At 40.5% G+C, this 20,161-nt stretch overlaps 2 protein-coding genes across 3 annotated transcripts; one reads left to right on the top strand and one right to left on the bottom strand.

The window, feature by feature from the left end:
- Window positions 1-271: 271 nt before the first annotated feature.
- On the bottom strand, window positions 272-5,770 carry NUDCD2 (NudC domain containing 2). The gene is made up of 4 exons (XM_033073628.1): window positions 5,414-5,770; window positions 3,287-3,335; window positions 1,940-2,091; window positions 272-600 (listed from the first exon to the last, which is right to left on the bottom strand). Exons 1-4 carry the CDS (start codon window positions 5,600-5,602, stop codon window positions 517-519), a joined length of 474 nt encoding a protein of 157 aa, XP_032929519.1. The 5' UTR covers window positions 5,603-5,770; the 3' UTR covers window positions 272-516.
- A 116-nt stretch (window positions 5,771-5,886) lies between these two features.
- HMMR (hyaluronan mediated motility receptor) lies at window positions 5,887-18,230 on the top strand. Of its 2 annotated transcripts, XM_033073629.1 has the most exons (18): window positions 5,887-5,974; window positions 6,407-6,505; window positions 7,089-7,165; window positions 7,962-8,042; window positions 8,744-8,932; window positions 9,155-9,241; window positions 9,519-9,619; window positions 10,720-10,794; window positions 10,928-11,106; window positions 11,885-12,033; window positions 12,323-12,537; window positions 13,141-13,257; window positions 14,066-14,224; window positions 15,310-15,462; window positions 15,573-15,672; window positions 15,916-16,092; window positions 16,575-16,737; window positions 17,339-18,228. In XM_033073629.1, exons 1-18 carry the CDS (start codon window positions 5,920-5,922, stop codon window positions 17,356-17,358), a joined length of 2,196 nt encoding a protein of 731 aa, XP_032929520.1. In that variant the 5' UTR covers window positions 5,887-5,919; the 3' UTR covers window positions 17,359-18,228. The 2 variants fall into 2 exon arrangements, with proteins under 2 accessions (XP_032929520.1, XP_032929521.1); XM_033073630.1 differs by lacking the exon at window positions 15,310-15,462 and having other exon boundaries at window positions 17,339-18,230.
- The last annotated feature ends 1,931 nt before the right edge of the window (window positions 18,231-20,161 follow it).

Genomic DNA, 20,161 nt, shown 5'->3' with positions numbered 1-20,161 from the left:
CTGATTCACCCCAGGATATAATTAGCGTTCTTGTCCCTCAGGGCACTGCTGCCTCAGGGACAGCTCACTGTCCATCAGGACCCCAAGGTCCTTCTCCACAGAACTGCTCTCCAGAAGATCAGCCCCAGCCTGGTACATGGGGAGATTCCTTCTCACGTATAGATAAGCAAGAATAAGAAGATATCCTTGCATTAAGACAAGCGGTAGATTTATAACTGATTTGTTTACTATGGTGTTTCTAAAAAGAAAAAAACACCGAAAACAAACATTCTGCTTAAAGTCCTTACTTTTTTTTATGTACACCTTTCTCTATAGTCTGTGTCTTAGTATCACAGCTTATAAATCAGCTGCTAACATTTTGTCTTCATTCTGCTGGAAAAGATCTTCTTTCTCTTCACTGAAGTAAGTAATTTTGACAACAATCCATTGAAGAGATCACTGAAGTCTTCAACAGTTACATGATTCCAGTCCTTAATGGTAACATGTAATTTGTCTAAAGGATCACATATAAAAAGTTCAGTTTTCAAGACTAGAAAAGTCTGGTCCCCCTTTGCTGTAGTTTCCAGAAATTTCTGCTCCACTGAAGTCAAACCCAGGGTTCTGATGGAATTAAAATTAAAAATTGTTTAGTAAGTAAATTATTTAGAATAAAAATGTTTTTTAAAATCCCAGACAACCCACAAACAAAAACCCTAAATTGCTTTATGTTAGTATTCTGCCATTGTAATAAGAACATATAATAATCAACTTGTCATACATTTATCACAGCCCTAAAATCCTTGGAAAATGCATCAACAAACTCTGAATTGTCAGTTTGGTTGGCTACTGCTGAACTGACTTTGTAACGCTGTTTTTGACTTAGCAAGTAGTCAGATCTCCCAGAAAAGAAATATTAAGCAAAGTTTAAGGAAGAGATCTGGCTTTGAAATAAGTACATGCCCTGATGGATAACAAGGTTCATAAAACTACTGTTCTCTGCTGCAGTACATAGCCTGCTGATTCAGCTGGCAAGTCAAATGTAATTCTACACCTCTGCAGACAGGTATAGGAATAGTTGTGTGCCAAAGGGATAGCAAAACAATTTAGGCAATTTTAGTAAAAGCACAAGGAACATCTTTCCCACCTAATTATTCAATCTTACATTATAAGCAAACATATCCAGTAGAGTTTGATGTTTGTATTTTATTGTAAATATGGCTATGTCATAATTCCAGATAATAACAGAAGTTGTGTGTAGCCTAACAAGTGAAAAGTTGTTAGGAAGATGCAATTACTAAAACAGCAATAGCACCTCCAAACTCACCTGAACTTATAACCCTGCAGACAGAGTACAGACAGAAAAATATCTTAAAAGCACAGTGATAAAACCCTGTAAGCATTTCATAGATATTGAATTATTGAATTGGAAATTAATACATTTCCATGGCATTTGCTCAGGTTTCTTGGCCATAATGTCTGTGTGCTAACAAAAAATATAAGGAGTAATTATGGTCCTGATTCCTTGGGTTTTAGCACTTATATTTTTCAGATTCTCTGCTGCTTGGTGTGTAACTCTGAAACTTCATATTCAGTCTTAGTAAGTTCTCTTCACAGGGTAGTTAGACAAAACAATCCCTTCCCAGCTAGAGAATCAAAGACAACCCTTACTCAAAAAGCATAAACAATGTCGAAGGGAAGGGGCAAGCCAGGGGGACTTCATAACCTGGGGCTGTGGTTGGAAAATTGACCCCAATGTGTAGATGAACCAAAACTTATACAAGTGTAAAAACTTGTGACAGAGATACATTTTGGATTCAACCCGGGTGCAGCCCCAGACAGGCTCTTGTACTGCCCAAAGTGTATCCTTTTAAGGCCTTTCAATAAATATCTATTTTATTCCTTTTAACTGTCTAGTCTCTGTTCCACATCAGCTTTTCTAGGCATCAATCCTTTAACTTACTTCTCTTTGGAAGCGCTCCAGTGTAAGTTTCCTTTGCATCTGGTCCTGTACCCAAGGATCAGCAGCATATTCATTTTCTAACAGAGATGTCCAACAATTTCCAGCGTCTCTATTTGTCTTTGTTAGAACAATTCGTATCATCTGCCTGTCTTCTGTTGAATGAAAACACATAGAACAACCTTTAATCTCAGTCCTACATGTTGGTTCTTTTCTTGGTTTGGTAAATTCACCATTAACAAGCACAAGACGTGAAGTAATTTAAGTTCATAATGCCAATGCCAACCTAGTTCTTGATAAATAAACAAACATTAACAAGAAAAAAAGGGCTGAAGCAAAGATAGTCTGTATTGTCATCTCTCCCCAACTGGCCTGTAAGATGCTGAACCTGTTTTAAGGGATTAAACACAGTTCAAAAGTACTTCTATTGCAAACATAAAGTCTTGGAGATATTCACAACAAAGATTTAATCTATTAATATAGGCAACTCTGCTAAGGCAATAATGAAAAATTTGAGATCAGGCTTTACAGAGAGTTATTACCAACAAAAGCCAGAACTAAGTTTTAGCAACATATGAATGGATGATTATTTAAAAGAGTGTGTATGGCCATAGAGAATATACTGGAGGCATGTTTCAAAGTAAATGTGCAGGGTGTTTAGGTCCACTGAAGTGAATAAATACAGCAGTAGAAGTGTATTTTGAATGTTATTTGCATACTGAAAAAGACTGGGCTTTGCTTCACAATGTATATTAACACCTTTAATTTCAATGCCTAAATTACTAAATTATCAATACATATTTAAAATAAATATAATCGGAAAACACTGGGAGGCACAGTCCACAAATATGATTGCCAGCTCCCAAAATATTCTGAATACTTTACAGTATTTATTACATAATGGCCTGATATGCTTTTTTTCCTAATTATATGTAGGAACTTTAAGTGTGATTTTTAAATTTCTTTCTGATTCTCTTGGACTGTAGATTTCGTCATTCATTCAAAAACTATAATGCATAAAAAGTAGTAATTATGGAGAGTCATATACCACGTAACTGTATCATAACTGTTTAGCTTTAAATGAAGGTTTGAGAGAAACTTCTCACTATATGGAAATGTTTGTAACCCATTGATTGCGACCTTCCAGGATGTGGCATTTTCTCATTAACCTTCATCTCAAGTGCTTTTGTAATACCTCAGTTCCCTAATCCAGCAAAAACGACTGCCTTTTTACAAAGCTATGGAAAGAAAGTAATCTTTCCCATTAATAAAGAGGAGGTAAACTATTCTGCAGTGTCTATTGGAAAGTTTTACTGCCTTTATAATGTCACTTCAGATGCAGGTTATTACCTAAGGTCCATGTTCCTTCATCAGTTACTGTAGAGTCAAAAAGTTTACCCTGCAAAAGACAGGTATAGTATTACAAATCAGTAAAACCTCTTCAGCATCCAGTTTACATTGAGTTATGAAGTTTTACTCACAACTTAACCACCTTGTATTCTGTTGAAAATGAATAGGGCGATCTGGCCCTACACGTATACACTTGCATGTAGCCTGTTAAAGAATTATTGCTTGTTACACAATTATTTTTTTAATTATATTTCAGTATCTGGAGTCATTGAAAAGGCTTGTGTTTCTCAGCAGGTAATGCCACTTTTAATAATCTCGTCATGAAAATGCAAATGTTTTTGCCAGGAGTAACATTGAGCTCTGGTGCAGGGTACAGGTAGTATGAGCAGTTCACCAAGTACAGTAAATTCACGAATACAAGCCGCACTGACTATAAGCCGCATCTCTGGGTGTTGGCAAACATTTCGGTTTTTGTCCATAAATAAGCTGCACCTGAATATAAGCCACTCGTTCGCAGCGAGGACCCGCGTGCAACAAAGTTGCCAAATAGTAACAGAACGGCGGCAGGGCAGGGTTTACTGGCTGAGCTAAGGCTGTGCAGGCTCGGCCCGCTAGGGGCTGCTGACGGGGCCACTGGGGGCCAGCCACCGCTGCCACTGGGCTCGGTCACCACGGCCCGGCGCTGCCCTGTGGTGGCAGGCAGTGACGGAGCCCCCCCCCGCTCCCACGGCAGCGGCGGCGGGCGGGGACGGAGCTTCCCCGCGACTGTGGCGGCGGGCAGGGACAGAGTTTCCCCACTCCTGGCGTGGCGGCGGCGGCCGGGCGCGGAACCCGCGGAGCCCGCTCCCGGCGCGGCGGCGGGCAGCGACGGAGAACAGGGGCGGACCCCCCGCCTCCTCCCCGAGCCGTGGGGATAGCAGCACAGAGCCCCCTGCCTCTCCCCCTCCAGAAGTAGGGAACTCCCCTGCCTCCCTCCCTCCCCCCACGCTCCCGGCGCTGAGCTGACCCCACCCGCCGCGCAACACATTAACCAATTTGTAACAATCGCGAAATCCTGGGTTTTACTGGCAGGCGCTCGGCTCGGCACCCTGGCTGGCACTTCTGGGGTTGTAAATGTCAGAAAATTATTCACATATTAGCCACTCCTGAATATTGGCCGCATTTCTGGTTTGAGAGCAAAATTTTAGTCAAAACGGTGCGGCTTGTATTCGTGAAATTACTGTAAATCTGTGTTTAGGCTGCTTTTTTGGGTTGGGTTTTTTTTTGTTTTTTTGCTTTCTGGAGCAATTGAAGCTGTGCGCTGAAATGCTGTCCACATTCACATTAAAATCCATGTGAATTTGTATCTTTGGTATCTTTGTTTTTCATAGAAGCACAGAATGATTTGAATTGGACAGGACCTTAAAGTTCATCTCATTCCAGCTCCCTGCCATGGGGCAGGACACCATCTGCTGTCCCAGGTTGCTCCAAGCCCTGTCCAACCTAGCCTTGAACACCTCCAGGGACACGGCATCCACAGCTTCTCTGGGCAACCTATGCCAGGGCCTCCCAACCCTCACAGGGAAGAATTTCGTAATAATATCCAACATGATACTGTCTTCTGACAGTTTAAAGCCCTTCCCCCTTGTCCCATCACTACGTGGCCTTCTAAGAAGCCCTTCTCCAGCTCTCTTTCCATGTACTGGAGGACAGGCACCATCTGTAAAACCTCGTGCAGCTGAACAAAATTGTTTCCAACAAACGTCACTTTTAATGTATCAAACCTGGGATAAAGAACAGAGAGGCACCACAGGGCATGGGTGTGCAAACCTTCTCCCAGGTGACTAACGACAGCACACGAGGGCGCAGCCTAAGCTGTGCCAGGGCAGGTCCGGGAGGGACATCAGGAAGAAATTTCACAGAAAGTATGACAAGACGTTGGATCGACCTGCCCACAGTCGGAGTCACAATCCCTGGAGGTGTTTAAGGCAAGCCCACATTCGATTGACACAGCAGACAACTGTGCAGGCTGGACTCGATGGCCTCAGAGATATTTTACAAGCGAACTGAGCCCGTGACCCCCAGCGCCCTGCGGCCTACGCGTCGGGAGCAGCCGCTGGCCTGTTCCCCCCGGGCTGCCCACGGTACCTGCAGCAGCTCCTGCCCGCACACGGCCAGGGAGATGTGCCGGCTCCGCAGGCTGCAGCGCACGTCCTTGGCGCGGGTGCCCGGCGGGACGCGCACCTCGATGAACACCTCCTCCAGCGTCTGGTACCAGCGGCCCCAGGGCGTCCCGCAGGGCACCACCCCGCTGCGCTCCTCGAACGGAGCCGACATGGGACACGCCGGCAGCGCTCCGCACCGAACGGCACACAGAGTGAGCGAGTGAGTGAGTGAGTGACTCCCGCACACAGCGCGTCCCGCACCGCTCCGCGACTCCGGCCTCGCTCCCCGCCCCGGAGCGCCCGCCGAGCGCCCGCCCCGCGCACGCGCGCCGCCGGCCACGCCCCCGCCGGGCCCGCACGCGCGCGTGCCCCGCGCCGGGCTCGCCGATTGGCCGAGGCGGGCGGAGCGGTGGCAGCTGATTGGCTGGGCGGCGCGCGCTGCGGCCGTTGGCCCCTTTGAACGCCGTGCAGCGGAGCGCTAGTGCCGTCATGGCCTCCGCGCGCGCGCCGCTCTCCCGCCACCTTCACCGCGATGGGAGCGCCGGTACGTGAGGCGAGGGGACGGAGGGAGCGGGGGGGAGCCTTTCGGCCGTGCTCAGGGGCCGGGGACTGACCTCACTGTGTCCCTGTGAGGAGCAGCCCGTAGCGCCGTGCCTGAGGACCGACTGGGTTCTCGCAGGGGTTCCCTTCGAAGGCAGAAGGTCCCGACTTCGTGTGTATCCCTGGCATGCCAAATACTGTAGTGATCGTGTATTATGTACATAGTAACTAGAGCGATGCCTTGCTGCCTCCAGTTCCGTTGTAAGAGAAACGTGCAGAGCTTGTTACGAGAGCGTTTTCTGATGTACGAATTTCTCACACTGAGGCTTTGGCTGTAGATTTGCCTTAGGTGTGTTATGACCCTCAACCCATCGAAGCTGAAAATCCTGTCATTTACCTTTATTGTTCTTTGCTGTTCTGAAAATCTAATTTTTAGCACAAACCCCCCTTCAAGGATCCCATAACGTTAAGCCATCAGATGGAGTGGGAAGTTTGCGGTCCTCTGAAGCATGCCAAGGGGCTGGGAAACAGAAGAGTAAGTAAAAATTGCACAGAACACAATAGTAAGATAGCTTAAGATGTTGCAATTATTAGTGCTATTACTGCTCTGATGTTGAGAAATTGGTTTCTGTTGCAGAGGCTCATTGTCTTCCTTCCAGCTCAGAGAAGGAGCTGTATAAATATCTATTGGAATCTTCCAAAAATAGGTTTATATGTGACTTGTGCTAATTAGGGGGGTCCTCTGGAGGCCAAATAAGCTACTTATTAACTTAGGGTTTAGAGGTATTTTCATGCATTTTTAATGTCTAAAGCATCCTTCAGTTCAAAACTGACATTATGGATCTAGATCATGTCAGGGAAACTTGGCAGAAGTGGAAATATCAGAAGTGTCTGTCACCTGGTAGTCTCTCTCTAAACTTTTGTCAAGTGCCCAAACGACTAATATTGCACTGGAAGTTAAAAAGCAGCTGGTATTGGGTTGAGAAGTTGATAGCCTAACAACCAGGTGGAATGTTGTCTTTTGTACGCACTCAACCTCATCTAGTTTAGTTATATTTGCCTCCTTGTGTGCATGCACACCTTCTTCCTTCACCACTCTCTTCTACATCCTTCTGTAGGTAAGACAAATCTGAGCAGCGAGAAGAGTGCACCCACCCCCGTAACTGCAAGGAGACTCACATCTCTCGGATCCACGGTAAGACTGCTGTAGTGCTGTTAAATCCCAGCTAAATCTCTGATGGCTTAAACAATGCAGCATCTTCATACAGTTGTCATTGATCTACCCAAGTCAACTATGAAATGTATTGTTGTAGTTGTGTTCTGTAAGACCTAAGCAGGAAAAATGAAGTTGCTGTATCCTTGGGAAACACATGATAATTAAATTGGGACTAAATAGAAGCTTGTTATATTTGGTGCTACACTCTTGAGATTTCTTTTCCTCTTGCTCACCATGTAATTATGGTGTGGCTCCTTCTTTTTAAGTAGATGGTGTTCCTGCTCTCATAGGCTAGGGAAGGCAGAGTGGAAACCTGGTGGTTAAAGAAACAAGGAGGGGATGGTACTGCAGGTGTAGGTTCTCAGTGTCCTATGGATATAGATTTCAAGATTAACAGGTTAACAAGCTGAAAAATTATAACCCTGTTGTATTAATTAGCTTCCTGAGTACTGATGATGTAGGATGAAATTCTGCAAACAAACTTGAGGTGAAGTTATTTATGTTTTTATAAAGCTTAGGTATGCTAAAGTCTCCAACTTTGTTAATCTTCTTATCTCTGTAGTTATGAGCTGTCCCTTCAAAGTAATGCTGATGAGAAAGTAAAAGAGTAAACCCCATCCTAACCTGATACTTTTCTGCCCTGTCTGAGACAAAGGTTTGCTCTTTATTTGGTGTCTATCTTTGTAATATTGTCTGTATGAAGCACTCACTCTTGTATTTAATTGTGCTCAGCTACTATGAAGCTAGAGATTTCTAACACATCTCTCTTCCAAAGCCGGCTAATGGGATTGTGAAGACTAAAAAAGATCTTATGCTTATGAAAGAGAAAAAGAAACAGAAGGCTCTGGAGAAGGAGGTATGAATCCATTATGTGAGTGAAATCCTGTCATGTCTCCCACTTACAATAAAAAATACAAGCTGGTAGAACTGGCCTCTTTTGCATCATGCAGCACACAAGTAGTTTACAAACATCTCTGTGCAAAAGAAATATTGGAAGATATTATGGATGTACAAAGCTAATGGAACTGCATTAATTCCTGCTGATCATGAGCAACTATTCTGTCACTCTTTTTGAAAACAGAGCTAAGTCCTCTGTTGGCTGCTACAAAAAGGTTCTGTTTTATTGAACAGTCTCTAGCTGAAATTTTTTTCTCATTAATTGTCATACTTTTAATGCTTAAAGAGGCACCCTAAACTGTATCAGTACATTTGTGTGCTGATTGGTGCCTTGTGTCTCAAATGTCACATTCTGCCTTTTTGTCTGTCACAGCCAAGAAGGAGACTTGGCTTCTGTTGCCCATTAAAGACTATTCTAACATGTTGTATTGGCTTAATAGATAAAATAAGTCAGATGAAACATTGCCATTGTATGATGCATAATAATAAAGAATTGTGGTTGTTATTTCCTTCATATGAATGAGAGTTGCAGATACATATTCTGAATGAAAATAAATACGGTTTGGATACCTATGCCTGTGGTTTACTTGGAGAGGCTAAGTTCTCCAAGTAGGACTATTTTCTGATAGTAGGAAATAAAGAAAATACCTCATGTTTTAGATTCGTGCATTAGCAAGAGAACGTGGAGAACAGGATAAAAAACTTAAAGCTCTGGAAGAAGATCTTGTAAAGATTGAAGCAAAGCTGAGTGCTGCAGTTCAGGAGAAAACCTCTCTTTCAGCAAATCTTGCATGCCTGAAAAAACAGCTTCTGGAGATAACAAGAAGTAATGAACTACTAAAGTCAAAGGTATTCAGACAAATAAGTGCATCTTTGCTTTGCCTTTGCTGTTATTGAGCTTCCTGTGCACGAGGAAGTTGCTGATCAGCATCTGTTTTGATGTAAAGCATGTCTGCTTTGGGATCTTGTGCCTTCTGTCCAAACACAGAGCAGAAGGAAAACACTTGGAAAGGGTTGTGTAAACAGCAATTAATACAAAGGAATTACACATTTATCTTCTTTCCTAACAAGCTGTCTGAAGATGGTTTGCAGAAGAAAATGAGCAGTCTGTGTATGGAGTTGATGAAGCTCAGAAACATGAGGGATGCTAAGGAAAAGGTATGACCATTTGCACAGGATAGCAATTCTGAGCTGCTTGGCAATAAAACCAGGGATTCTCAGTATAGTTTGAAGCTCTTGGTGGTAGTTGTTTAACAAGAGGCTGATATCTTTACAAAGGGATACTTGTAATCACATTTAGCATAGTAGCTGGTGCTGTCATTAAATGGGAGTGATGATAAAATTTCAGTTCACCACTGTTTCTTCCACGATGCCTTTTTTTTTTAACTAAATCTCATTTTAATGTTAAAATGTGTGTTTTGTTGTTTGCTTTAAGACTGCACTGGCAAAGCAGGAAGACATGGAAATGAAGCTGCAGGAAGTACAAAGGAATCTAGAGCATTCAAAAGGAGAAGTAGCACAGTTACAAGAAAAACTGTAAGTGCTAGGAAAGGGAATTAGATGACATGATATGACCTGGCTGTGTTTCCATGCTTATCTTTTGTAGTAACCAAAATAAAGGCTGTCTCCCTACTGAGAAGGAACAGACATTATCAGTGTTTGTAATCTGGAATAAATAGGATGGAATGATGTTTTAACAACTGCTGTGGTTTGATAAAACAACCATTAGAAACATTGTTTCTCTAGTGTATCTAACATTTTTCCAAAAGACAAACCGTATCGTGTCAACCCTTTGTCTTCCAGTGCAGTATGGGTGAGGGGTTTTCTTGGTTATGGGAAGAGGTATGTCTTTAGAAAAGAATTGCTTTTCAGATTCAATGAGGACATTTGTATGGATGGGATATTTCTGGGCCTTTAAACTACTAAGTTAGGAATAAGCAAGAATAGAAAAGCATTAGAGTAGGAGCTGAAATCCTAATTTAGCAGCCAGGCATTTGGCATGGATTTGATGAACGCATTCATGTTTTCCTGAGAAGTGCATTAAAGAGCTGTTGTGGTGCCTTCAGAGCTATTTTGATGTAGACACCTGCTCTGAAGGAAGGTAACTGCACAGTCTCTTTGTTTCAGCAGCTCTATGAGAAAAGAGAGTGAGTTCTAGCTCAGCACTTTCTATTCGGCCAAAAAAATGTCATGTGTGCTGCACAGTAACAGTGCATAATGTGTAACCTATTGCTGAGGATAGTGACCTAGGATGAACTTCCAAGCTACGTTTAATGTCAGATTGGCACAACTGGCACTGCGCACAAACTTGCCTGTTAAAATACACAAAGATAATAATGCAGATAGTGCAGGTCACAGAGGGAGGAGATGCTGATTTGCTACAAAAGCTACATTATGTTAATGCATGTTTGTGTTATATTGCTCATGGCAAAATGTGGCTTAGTATCTTTACTACATCATCTCTACTATATCTTTACTACATAATTTACTACAATGAGAAGACTATCTGGAACAGATATGAAAAGAGGATAGAATCACTTCTTGGAGCTTTTCAGCCAAACTGGGAGATGCAAAGTATTTCTTACTACTTAACTCTGAATTTTCTTAAATATGTCATAAAAACTGTCTGGTTTTAGGTCTGCTACCGAGAGAGAGAAAGTTGAAGAAAAGTCTGACACTGAAAAACTCCTGGAATATGTTAGAGAGCTCAGGTAACAACACATTCTTCTTAAGAAGGCTGTTTTCCTCTTGGAAACCAACACTCCTGAAAACTTTCTTTTGTGTTGATGTGTAAGCTTACAAACAAAATTGAGTGGTAACAAGTGCCTGAATTTTCTTCTACAGTACTGTTGCAGAAACAGCTGAGAAGTACAAACTGAAAATCATCCAGGTGGAGGAGACACTGAGTAAGAAAGACCAAGATATTGAGATCCTGAGGAATACCCTCAAAGCAAAAGAGGAAGAGTCATGTAAACTGCTGAAAGAACTTAATGAGAGGTGTCAATTGCTTCAACAAGAGAAAGGTAATTGTTAGTTCTTGGACACTGTTCCATATGTGGGATCACTCACATATCTTAATGCATCTCAAATAGATGTTTTCTAAAATGTCAATTTAGACTGGTTTGTTCCAAATGAGTAGTCAAGTCTCTGAGCTCCAGCTAGAAACACCAAGGAATGTTTTTAACAACAGGGAAATCACTTCACATCTGGCATCTGTTAATTGGTGTTTCCATGGAGGGTAACTTGGTTCAATAGTATGCAATGAAAATTGTAGGAATGGCTTTCATCTTAAAGGTGAGCACTAAGAAATTATTGTTCCTTAGGCTTCATGGAGAAGTGGTATAATATTGTGTGTATTCACTGCTAGCAGTGAGGTTCATTGAGGTGTTAGGAATGTGGTAAGGCTGCTTCTTCACCTCCTTACTCCTCTCAACTGCAGCAACACTGCAATCTGAGATATGTACTCAGGTTTCTGTGCCTTCTGTGTGCTATTTTTTGGAAGAAGCTTTGGGGAACTCATATTGTTTTCCCTGCCATACTGCTCTTCTGGTGAAGGCTAATTGCTTGGTCCAAACACTCCTGCTGTTAAAATTATTTTAAAGTGGTGTACCTCAAGCCAATTTTTAGGAGTTTCCAGATGGGTTATAGGTGTAGGTTTGTTTTTGTGGGGGGTTTTCTTACCGTGTTTTTGGTAGTTAGGGGAAAACAAAGATGGAATAGAAGTATTGTGAATAATACATATTGTAGCTATATGAAGATAGAGAAGGGAATTTATGTTATATTGACAATTTTTCTGGGCAGAGAAAGAGTTGTCGGAGGCCAAAGGACAGTTCCTGAGTATGAATGCTGAAATAGAAGACCTGAAAAAAAAAATTTATTTGGTAGAACAAGAACACCAAAAACTGCTTCAGAAACATCAGGAGGTCATCTCTCAACTGCAGCAAGAGAAGGTAAATACGGGCTATAAATTAGTCTAAAAGTAGATTGTATTCCCAAGGATTGGCACTAAAAAATGTTGTTTTGGTTATGCATGAGATGTGCATTCCACAGATTGGGTTATCATTAATAATAGCAAAGTGGGTACTGGCTTGCAGAACCTTCTGTGGTTTAATAGATCTAAGAATCATTGCTGGTGGGATGGGGGTTTTAGTTCTTCCCATAGATTCGAAATTTAAGCACTGCAAATTAGCCCTTTACTACCCAGAAAGTACTGGTAGTCTTAAAATCTTTGTATGGCAGGAGTCATCTGCATCAATGCAGCAGAAGTTACTAGAGTTTGAAGATGAAGTAACAAGTGAGAGACATCTTCTGAAAGAGGAGCTGAATGATGCCATGAAGGAGCTGAATAAATTGCATGTGAAGGAGAAGAAAGCTGAAAACCTGGTGAAACGACTGGAACAAGAAATCAAATCTCAAGATCTTGAACTTGCACAGATGAAAGAAGAGTTGAAAGGGTTTGTGAGAGAAAGTTTCTGATTCTTTGAAAGGAAAAATGTTAAATTTGTAGTGCAAACAGAGCTTTTAAGTTCAATTCAGGTTTTAGAGACCTGAGCAGGTTTGAAGTTATTTCTTGCTGATTGTTAATTACTGATAGTAATGAGATCTAATCACTAGCAGTAGGAACTTGAGTCAGTATCAGTAGTAACTTGAGTCAGTTTTACTTTGTTGTAATTTAAAACAAACAAACAAAAAAAAAAAGCCAGCTGGGATTTGCTTGAGAGGCTAGTATTGTAGAGCTCTGACCTTGCTGTGCTGGGTAAGCTATGTGCATATTGTATTGGCTAATTCTTTTCTGGAGAAGGCAATGACAAAAAGATTTTCAAGCCAGTTCTTATTTAACTTTACTATTAAGTCTTCAGTCTATTCCATAGCTCCCTTGGAAAATAAGGGGAGGGGGAAATCCTTAGTAATACCTGTTTTGGAGATTGTGCTTTAGTATGTGAGAAGCTACTGGTTTGTCACAATTAATTTACTGCTGCTGCTTCAAGCCTTCTGTAACTGATAGCAGCATCTGGTGATGTGTTCACACAGTGTGCAATGCTGAATTTTTATTTCAGGAAGAATTTGGAGTTGGAGCAAATCAAGGCAATGCATAGCAGTGCTGTATTGAAAATCCAAGAAGAGCATAGCAATACACTACAGAAACTTGGAAAGACTGTTGCTGACTTTGAAAGGTATTTAAGTTTTATTAATGTATAGGTCAGACATTATCTCTAAGATGACAATAAAAGGTACTGTTTATTTATGTGCCTTGGTACTTCACACTGCATGAGTGTTGGCATGGCATTAGAGGAGAGGATTTTGTGATAGTATTTGGTGGCATTAAGAACTTATTCCTTGAGTACTAGGCAAGTATAGTGGCATAGTATCACTATCTAGTTCAGGAAATAGGATTTTTTTTCTTCCAAAATGTAACCAGTTCTGTGGGTCCTGAATCGCAATGATATTTGTAACTAGTGATGGTGTTCTTGGCACTGAACAAAAAGACTTGTATTGACTCAAAATTTACATTGAACTGAGAGTACTTTCTTACAGTTATTGTCTTTAAATTATTTTACCTTAAAATATTCAGGTTTAGAAAGTATATAAAAAGTAATACTGTTATTACTAGGTATGTGTGTCGCCCATGAAGGATCCTGTAGGATATTTGCCAATGCCGACTACACACAGCTGTTGCTTTGCAGCTTAAAATAAACTTCAGAGAGAGTAGGTCCTTTGTGTTTTTAAAATACCTACAAAAATATAGTAATATCTGTATCACAGAATTTGTCATCGTTTTACTGCTTATGGCTTTATGGAACTGTGTTGTAGTTTCCTTCTTACCCTTGGATTTATCAGTGTCTGTACACTGCCATATCTTCAGATTACAAAATCTTTGATACTTGCTAGCATCAGCTTGTACTGCTCTTGTAAGGTGTGAACACATAAATCTGTATTTTGCCTGAAGTAACATTTTTTTTCTCATTTGTACTGTAATACCAGCTACAAGAAAACATCATCTGAAGAAATTTCCAGCTTTAAACTGGAGAATACCTCTCTGCAAGAAGAAGTTGCCAGCCTAAAAAAAATAGGCCAAGAGAATCTGCAGTTGATTCAAGAAGCAGAATACAATAAAAACAAAACAAATGAAGAATGCGCAAGGTACTACAGAAAAACTTTTCCTTAAGCTAAGGAATGCAAACTGAGGCTTGCCTTTCTAACTAGAATGTCATGTGATGCTCTAGAAGATCAGATCAGTATTTGGTGTAAGCTGAAGTTTCTTGCTTTTCCTATGCAGAAGATGGAAAATACTGACAGACAAAATTTATTAAGTTTATATGTATTAGGAAACTGGTCTGTCCAATCAATTGTTTTGACTTTTGTCTATTTGTGAAACATAGAGGAAAAGAAAAATATTTGAATGAAAGATGTTGGAATATTGTCTGTTTCAGCATAAATATCAGTTACAGTAATTGCTCTGCAAATAAAATCCCCAGGGTAGACAAGCAAATACTTAATGCAGAATGTGCTCTTTGCCACTCCAGTCTGAATGATGTCACCTCAAATTCTGCTCACAAGCAGATGCCAATTAATCATCCATGAATTGCCACAATGTGGTGATGTAAACTGAGTTCCTCTCCGCCTAATATGGGGCGCCACACTGTAGCTAATGAGAAATAACACCCAAGAAGTTGTGTTAGGCTAGTAGCTGAGGACATGCTTCTGACTGTCTAACAGCAGTTTAGCGATCCATGTTTTCTATGGCTCTTTGCTGGTTAAGACACTGCCCTTTCTTTCCTCCCACCTGCTTAATGTCTCCAATTTCCATTAAAGCTGGTAAAAGAAAAACTGAAGAGGTATTTCCTGGCTGAGGTGGCAGGAAAGAGATGAACAAACAGCTGGGGCTGAAGAGGGGTCAGTGCTTTTAGATGTTAGGGTTTTTGAAGTCTTGCATACATCCACACTGAACAGTCTTGATTAGTTCCTGCTTGAGCATATCTCTGCATGTAAAGCCTAACCACTATACTGCTAAAAGCTGTTGGCTTTGAACAACTTTAAATGAGCAACATGATCTTTCTTTGCTTCAGAAGGACTGCTTGCATCCTTACAGGAACAGGTAAAAATGTTGCTCATCTTAAACTTAATTGCCTCCTGCACTACTGTTTTCTTTGTGGCACAGTTTCCACTGTAGTGGAAAAAAAGGAAAAAATCAAGGGCTCATTAAGAAATTTCGGTATTTTCCTCAGGATGCTTTTAGAAATCCAGACCAAGCTTGCACTAAAAGAAGCAGAAACAGAGAGAACAAAAGAGTCTTGCCTTGCAGAAATTACTAAACTTCAGGAAAAATTTGAGGAGCAAACTGAAGTTCTGAAAAGCGAACTTGAAGCAGAAAGATCAAGGTGACTTTCTCAAATTTAAACTGTATATCATGGTTACAGCCAAGTTTTATTGAAAAGAAGTGCTGAGAGCTAATGAGGAACATAATAAAACTCTGCTTCTTGCTTTTTAGGAAAACCATAAGTGAAGATGTGACCTCTAACTTAAAGAAAGAGATTGAGACCTGGCGTAAACTATATGAAGATTTACATAACAAAGTTAAGCCTTTTCAGGTGTGAATTAGATGTTTGTTAGTATCTGTTGACATAAGACTTTTGCAGTTGGCTCAAGTTCTACTCTTGAGAAGTAAATATGCTACATCCCATTGTAAGACATTTATTCTGCGGTAGTTTCCTAAGTTACTATTCAATGAGCCAGCTATTCCCCTTCCCAAAGTAATCTTCCTTGGTAGATTTCAGTTCAGTAAAATGTTATGCTTAGTTGAAAGATTTCTAAGATGTTCAAATGTATTTCAGCAACAACTAGATGCTTTTGAAGCAGAGAAAAATGCCCTACTGGAGGAGCATGGGGCAGCCCAAGAAGAACTGAATAAACTGAGTGATGCATATGCTAAACTACTTGGCCACCAGAATATGAAGCAAAAAATCAAGCATGTTATGAAGCTGAAGGAAGACAATGCCCACCTGAAGCAGGTTTGTGAAATGAAAAATTAGAAATCTCCAAGTTACTAATGTGCTTTGTTAGTTGCTTTAAATATTTATAGACTAATCCTGCAAGCTACTTTCTTGGTTCTAAAATTCCCTGCACGAAATAGATTACAATAAAAATACCAAATGTTTTATTTATGACTGGATTTAAAACATACAGAGGGATCAACAGTACAAATAAATAACTCTACTCTTAGTTTGGTTGACTTTTCTTACTTTTTTTTTTTGGTGTCCTAGAATAAACTTTCTACTGAAAGTTTCAGACTGCCATGTTGCTTAGTGGTATAAGTACGGTGTTACAGCATACCTGTATGTGCTGCTGGTTTCTCTACACCTGTATGTTTCGGTTGGGTTTTAATGCCACCAATAACTGTCTGTGTTTAGCATTAGGCAAAATTGTTCCCTCAGTAAATGATGATGCAAGCTCTTCTCCTGTTCATCTAACTTCCAAGTATTGTTTTCCCTAGGATGTCTCAAAACTGCGTTCATTGCTGGCCAAGGAAAAGCAAACCAACAGACATCTTCAGGAGCAACTGTGTGCAGTACAGGGCATTAAGCGTTTTGATCCTTCCAAAGCTTTTCAGCATGATAGCAAGGAGAATATTCCTCCAAAAACACCTTTAAAAGAAGGTAAGTTTGATATTGACATAGCCCTTTTACCCCTTAACCAAAGAAGGTATGAGAGTCTTGCCTAGTCTGCTGCATCTGGGGGAGGTGAATGGTGTCTCTTGTTTCACAGCAGATGTTGGTGGCTGCATCAATGGGGCACTCCCAGTGTACTTTCCCTCCCAGATCCTTACAGCCTGACAGGAATAGGTGGTGTACCAGGTCAGACAGCAAAGCCATTTTCTATCTGTCACCAGCTCACATGTTCCTGCTGATGAGGTGACAGAAGTGTCTCCTGCACAGGTCATGAGGTACAAGTGGCTCAGCCAGACCTTTGCACTCTAGTTCTTTAGCTGCTATCTGGCATGACCTTACACCACTGCAGGTGTCAAGATAAGATGCAAAAGGTCTGCAGGTAAATTGGAGTGGAGGAAAAGATGGAAAGAGCATGGGGGCACACCAAGGGAAGCAGGGTAGGGGAGAGAGTTTCATTGGAGTGTCTGTTCCAGGGCTTCCCTGTGAGATTCAGTGTAGGGCTTTCTGCCCCCCAAGAGACAAGAAATTACTTAATGTGGTGGGAGCAATAGGTGAAAAATTCAAACTTAGTAACATTTTTCCATTGCAGGTAATAAAAACAAAATTTGAAGTTTTCTTGGTATTAAGAAAATAAACCACCCGTAAATCTGTGTGCTACGGGAGACTTCAACAGACTGCTTCTTCAAGGTGAACTTGGATGCTGTATATAATACAAATCAGTAGGAGCCCTAGAGAAATTATCTAAAATTATATATTTTTAGAAAAATTGTGTTTTACTGAGAAGCAACAGGTGACAGCATATTCTTGACTCCTGTATCATCAGTATAGGCATGAACTCTGAAAAGTGTTCACTGTTGCATGTTTTGGATATGCTGAGGCTATGTAGTTATGTTTTGAACAGAGCATTTTAAATTTGGAAAAAGTGAATAAGCACTGGAGAATAAGATTACAAATGAAATCCAATTTCATGTAAGTTTTTTTTATATATTTTAAATTTTTTTTGCATCTAATTGTGTATACAGTTTTATTTTAAATTAATTTTGCTGTTTATAGCTACCTTGGTACCAATGGCAGCAATAATGCCATTTTGCTTCTGTTGCCTCCACGCTATAGAACCAGTGCAGAAATGGGACTGTACTCTTTAATTTTTATATTCTACAGGATCTATATTCAGTATATACAAATTTAAATCCTGGGGCTAGATGTTGCAGCTGCTGATCTTCAGAAGAACATTTTCAGGTCAAAGTAAAATTGACTGCATTTATCTAAATGTTTTTGTACTGTGACTAAGATTAGTGTTTTAAGATCAATGCTGTGTCCACTTGACTCTTAACAGTTAGCTACAAAGATTTTGTGGCAGTTTATAAGTGATCAATGCTACAGTGACAGGGAATAACAACAGAACTTCTCTCACTTGAGTGGGAGGAGACCCAAAAAACTCACTTGCATTGTACGGACTGGAACTTTGGCAAGGGAGGAAAGACTGTTAAATTGCATTTAAAATTAAGAACATTTTAGCACAATAAAAATTTTAAATTAAACAATTTGTTCATTTCCTTTGTAAACCAGGGATAAAACCCAAAATTACGTTATAGTGAGATTCATCTAATGTTCTTTTTTCTACTCTCTTCTTCAAAACAAAGCCCAATGTCAGTCTAGTCTCAAAAACTACATATTCTCTAGTCTTAGGGAAATTAATTAACTGAACTGTACAATACATACAACCTGCAATTCTGTTATTTCTCTTAATGCAAAAGTAAATAATGAATTCAAGTAAAAGATGTAGCTGTGTTTTTGTTATTGTCTGTGCAGCTGTCTTGCACAGAGGTGTTGCAGAGGCAGTACCCAAAGCTTAGCTGGTAGAATTTATTGATGTTTATGCTGACATTGTGAGCTTACAGAAACTTTGTAATTCCTATATACAAAAAATGCACATTAAGTCCAAGGAAAGAAGTTGCTAGATGTTGTCTGTTAATGTCGTCTTTGTGTATTTGCTGGATTACTTGATCATCTGGAGATTGAGGATGAGGATTAGTTTCAAGTGTTTTAATTAAAGAGAGCACTTGGTATTCAGCCTGAAGTGTTGAGAGACATTTTGATTAAAAAAAGTTGCTAGAAGCATTTTATACTGTTTTTTCCTTGTTAAGGAAAAAAATTAAAGTTTCCTTGTCTGAAAGAGGCAAATAGAGTAAAAACATTGTAGAGGAAAGAGGCATTTTCTGATTGTTAATGGAAGGTTCCACCAAACTCAGAACATGACAATGGAGACACTGAGTTGAAGTTTTTGGTTTTTTGGGGTTTTTTTTTGTTTGGTTTTTTTTTTTTTACTGGAGGTGCAAATAGACCAAGGGAAGCCAAGAATGGCAGGTGTCACAAGACTGGGCTTTTAGGATTGCTACATCCTTGTTTTGATACAGCTGGCATGAGCATGTTTATACTGACAGAAATAAAAGTAAACTCCAGCAAATAATTCTGCGAGCCTTACAGCAAGGGTGGTCCTTGAGCTTTAAAACATTGATAAATCATGTAGAGCAGAGTGGGGAGAAGAGAAGCAAAGGGTAGAAGTCAAAGGGAAATTGAGGGCTTTCTGTCAACTTCAGTCTAGGAGGCTTTTTTGCTTTAATGCACTATGAAATTAAAAACTGAAACCTTGACATTTTTAGCTTAACTAACATTAGTATTCACTGCAGGAATCCATTACTTTCATGTTGTGGAAGATTTTTTAAAAAATGAAATATCCATGATTTAACACAAAGTTATTTCTCTGATCATTCATCTTGCTGTATTGTAGCAAAAGCTGGGCTGTGCTTAGTTGAAATGTAACATGAAGAGCTAGAATTCTCAATCTGCTTGACCTAATTAGAGCCCTCCTCCTGTTTGCTATAAAAGACAAATTGTGTAAGACTCAGTGCCAATGCTTTGAATGGATCTCATACACACAATAGCTGGGCTTGCTCATGGCTAGCTGTTACGAGGTAAAAATTTAAGCTCATACTGAGCTGCTTAAATGGTACTACTGGGACCAGACCAAAAGCTTAACAGGATTCAGAGCCACATGTGATGTCGAGCTTAGATTTGTGTTTTGGTTTCAAAGGTCAGCAGAGCCAGCACTGCTCTCAGTCCATGTGCAGGCACAGCAGACAAAGGGACAAGTGCACAGTTGAACTGCAATGATTTCCTAGGCTGTCAATTCCCTCTGTGGTTTGGCAGTGCCTGAAGTGCTTCTTGGAAATGGAGCAGGCAAGGCTCTGAATATTTGCATTAACAGGTTGCTACCACACTTTGGTTACAAAATCAAGGGAAAAGCAAATGGGGAGGGGATAGGGAGACTTAATGATGTTTTAGTCTCTGAATTACAGTCTGAAATGTTAATTTAATGGGTGGTCCATTCAGTCAGCCAGGGATGCATAAT

Source organism: Catharus ustulatus, chromosome 15, assembly GCF_009819885.2.
Source record: "Catharus ustulatus isolate bCatUst1 chromosome 15, bCatUst1.pri.v2, whole genome shotgun sequence".
In the NCBI taxonomy this organism is placed as follows: domain Eukaryota; kingdom Metazoa; phylum Chordata; class Aves; order Passeriformes; family Turdidae; genus Catharus; species Catharus ustulatus.
The sequence above is the reverse complement of the archived record's forward strand: the minus strand, read 5'-3'. Positions and strand labels throughout refer to the sequence as shown.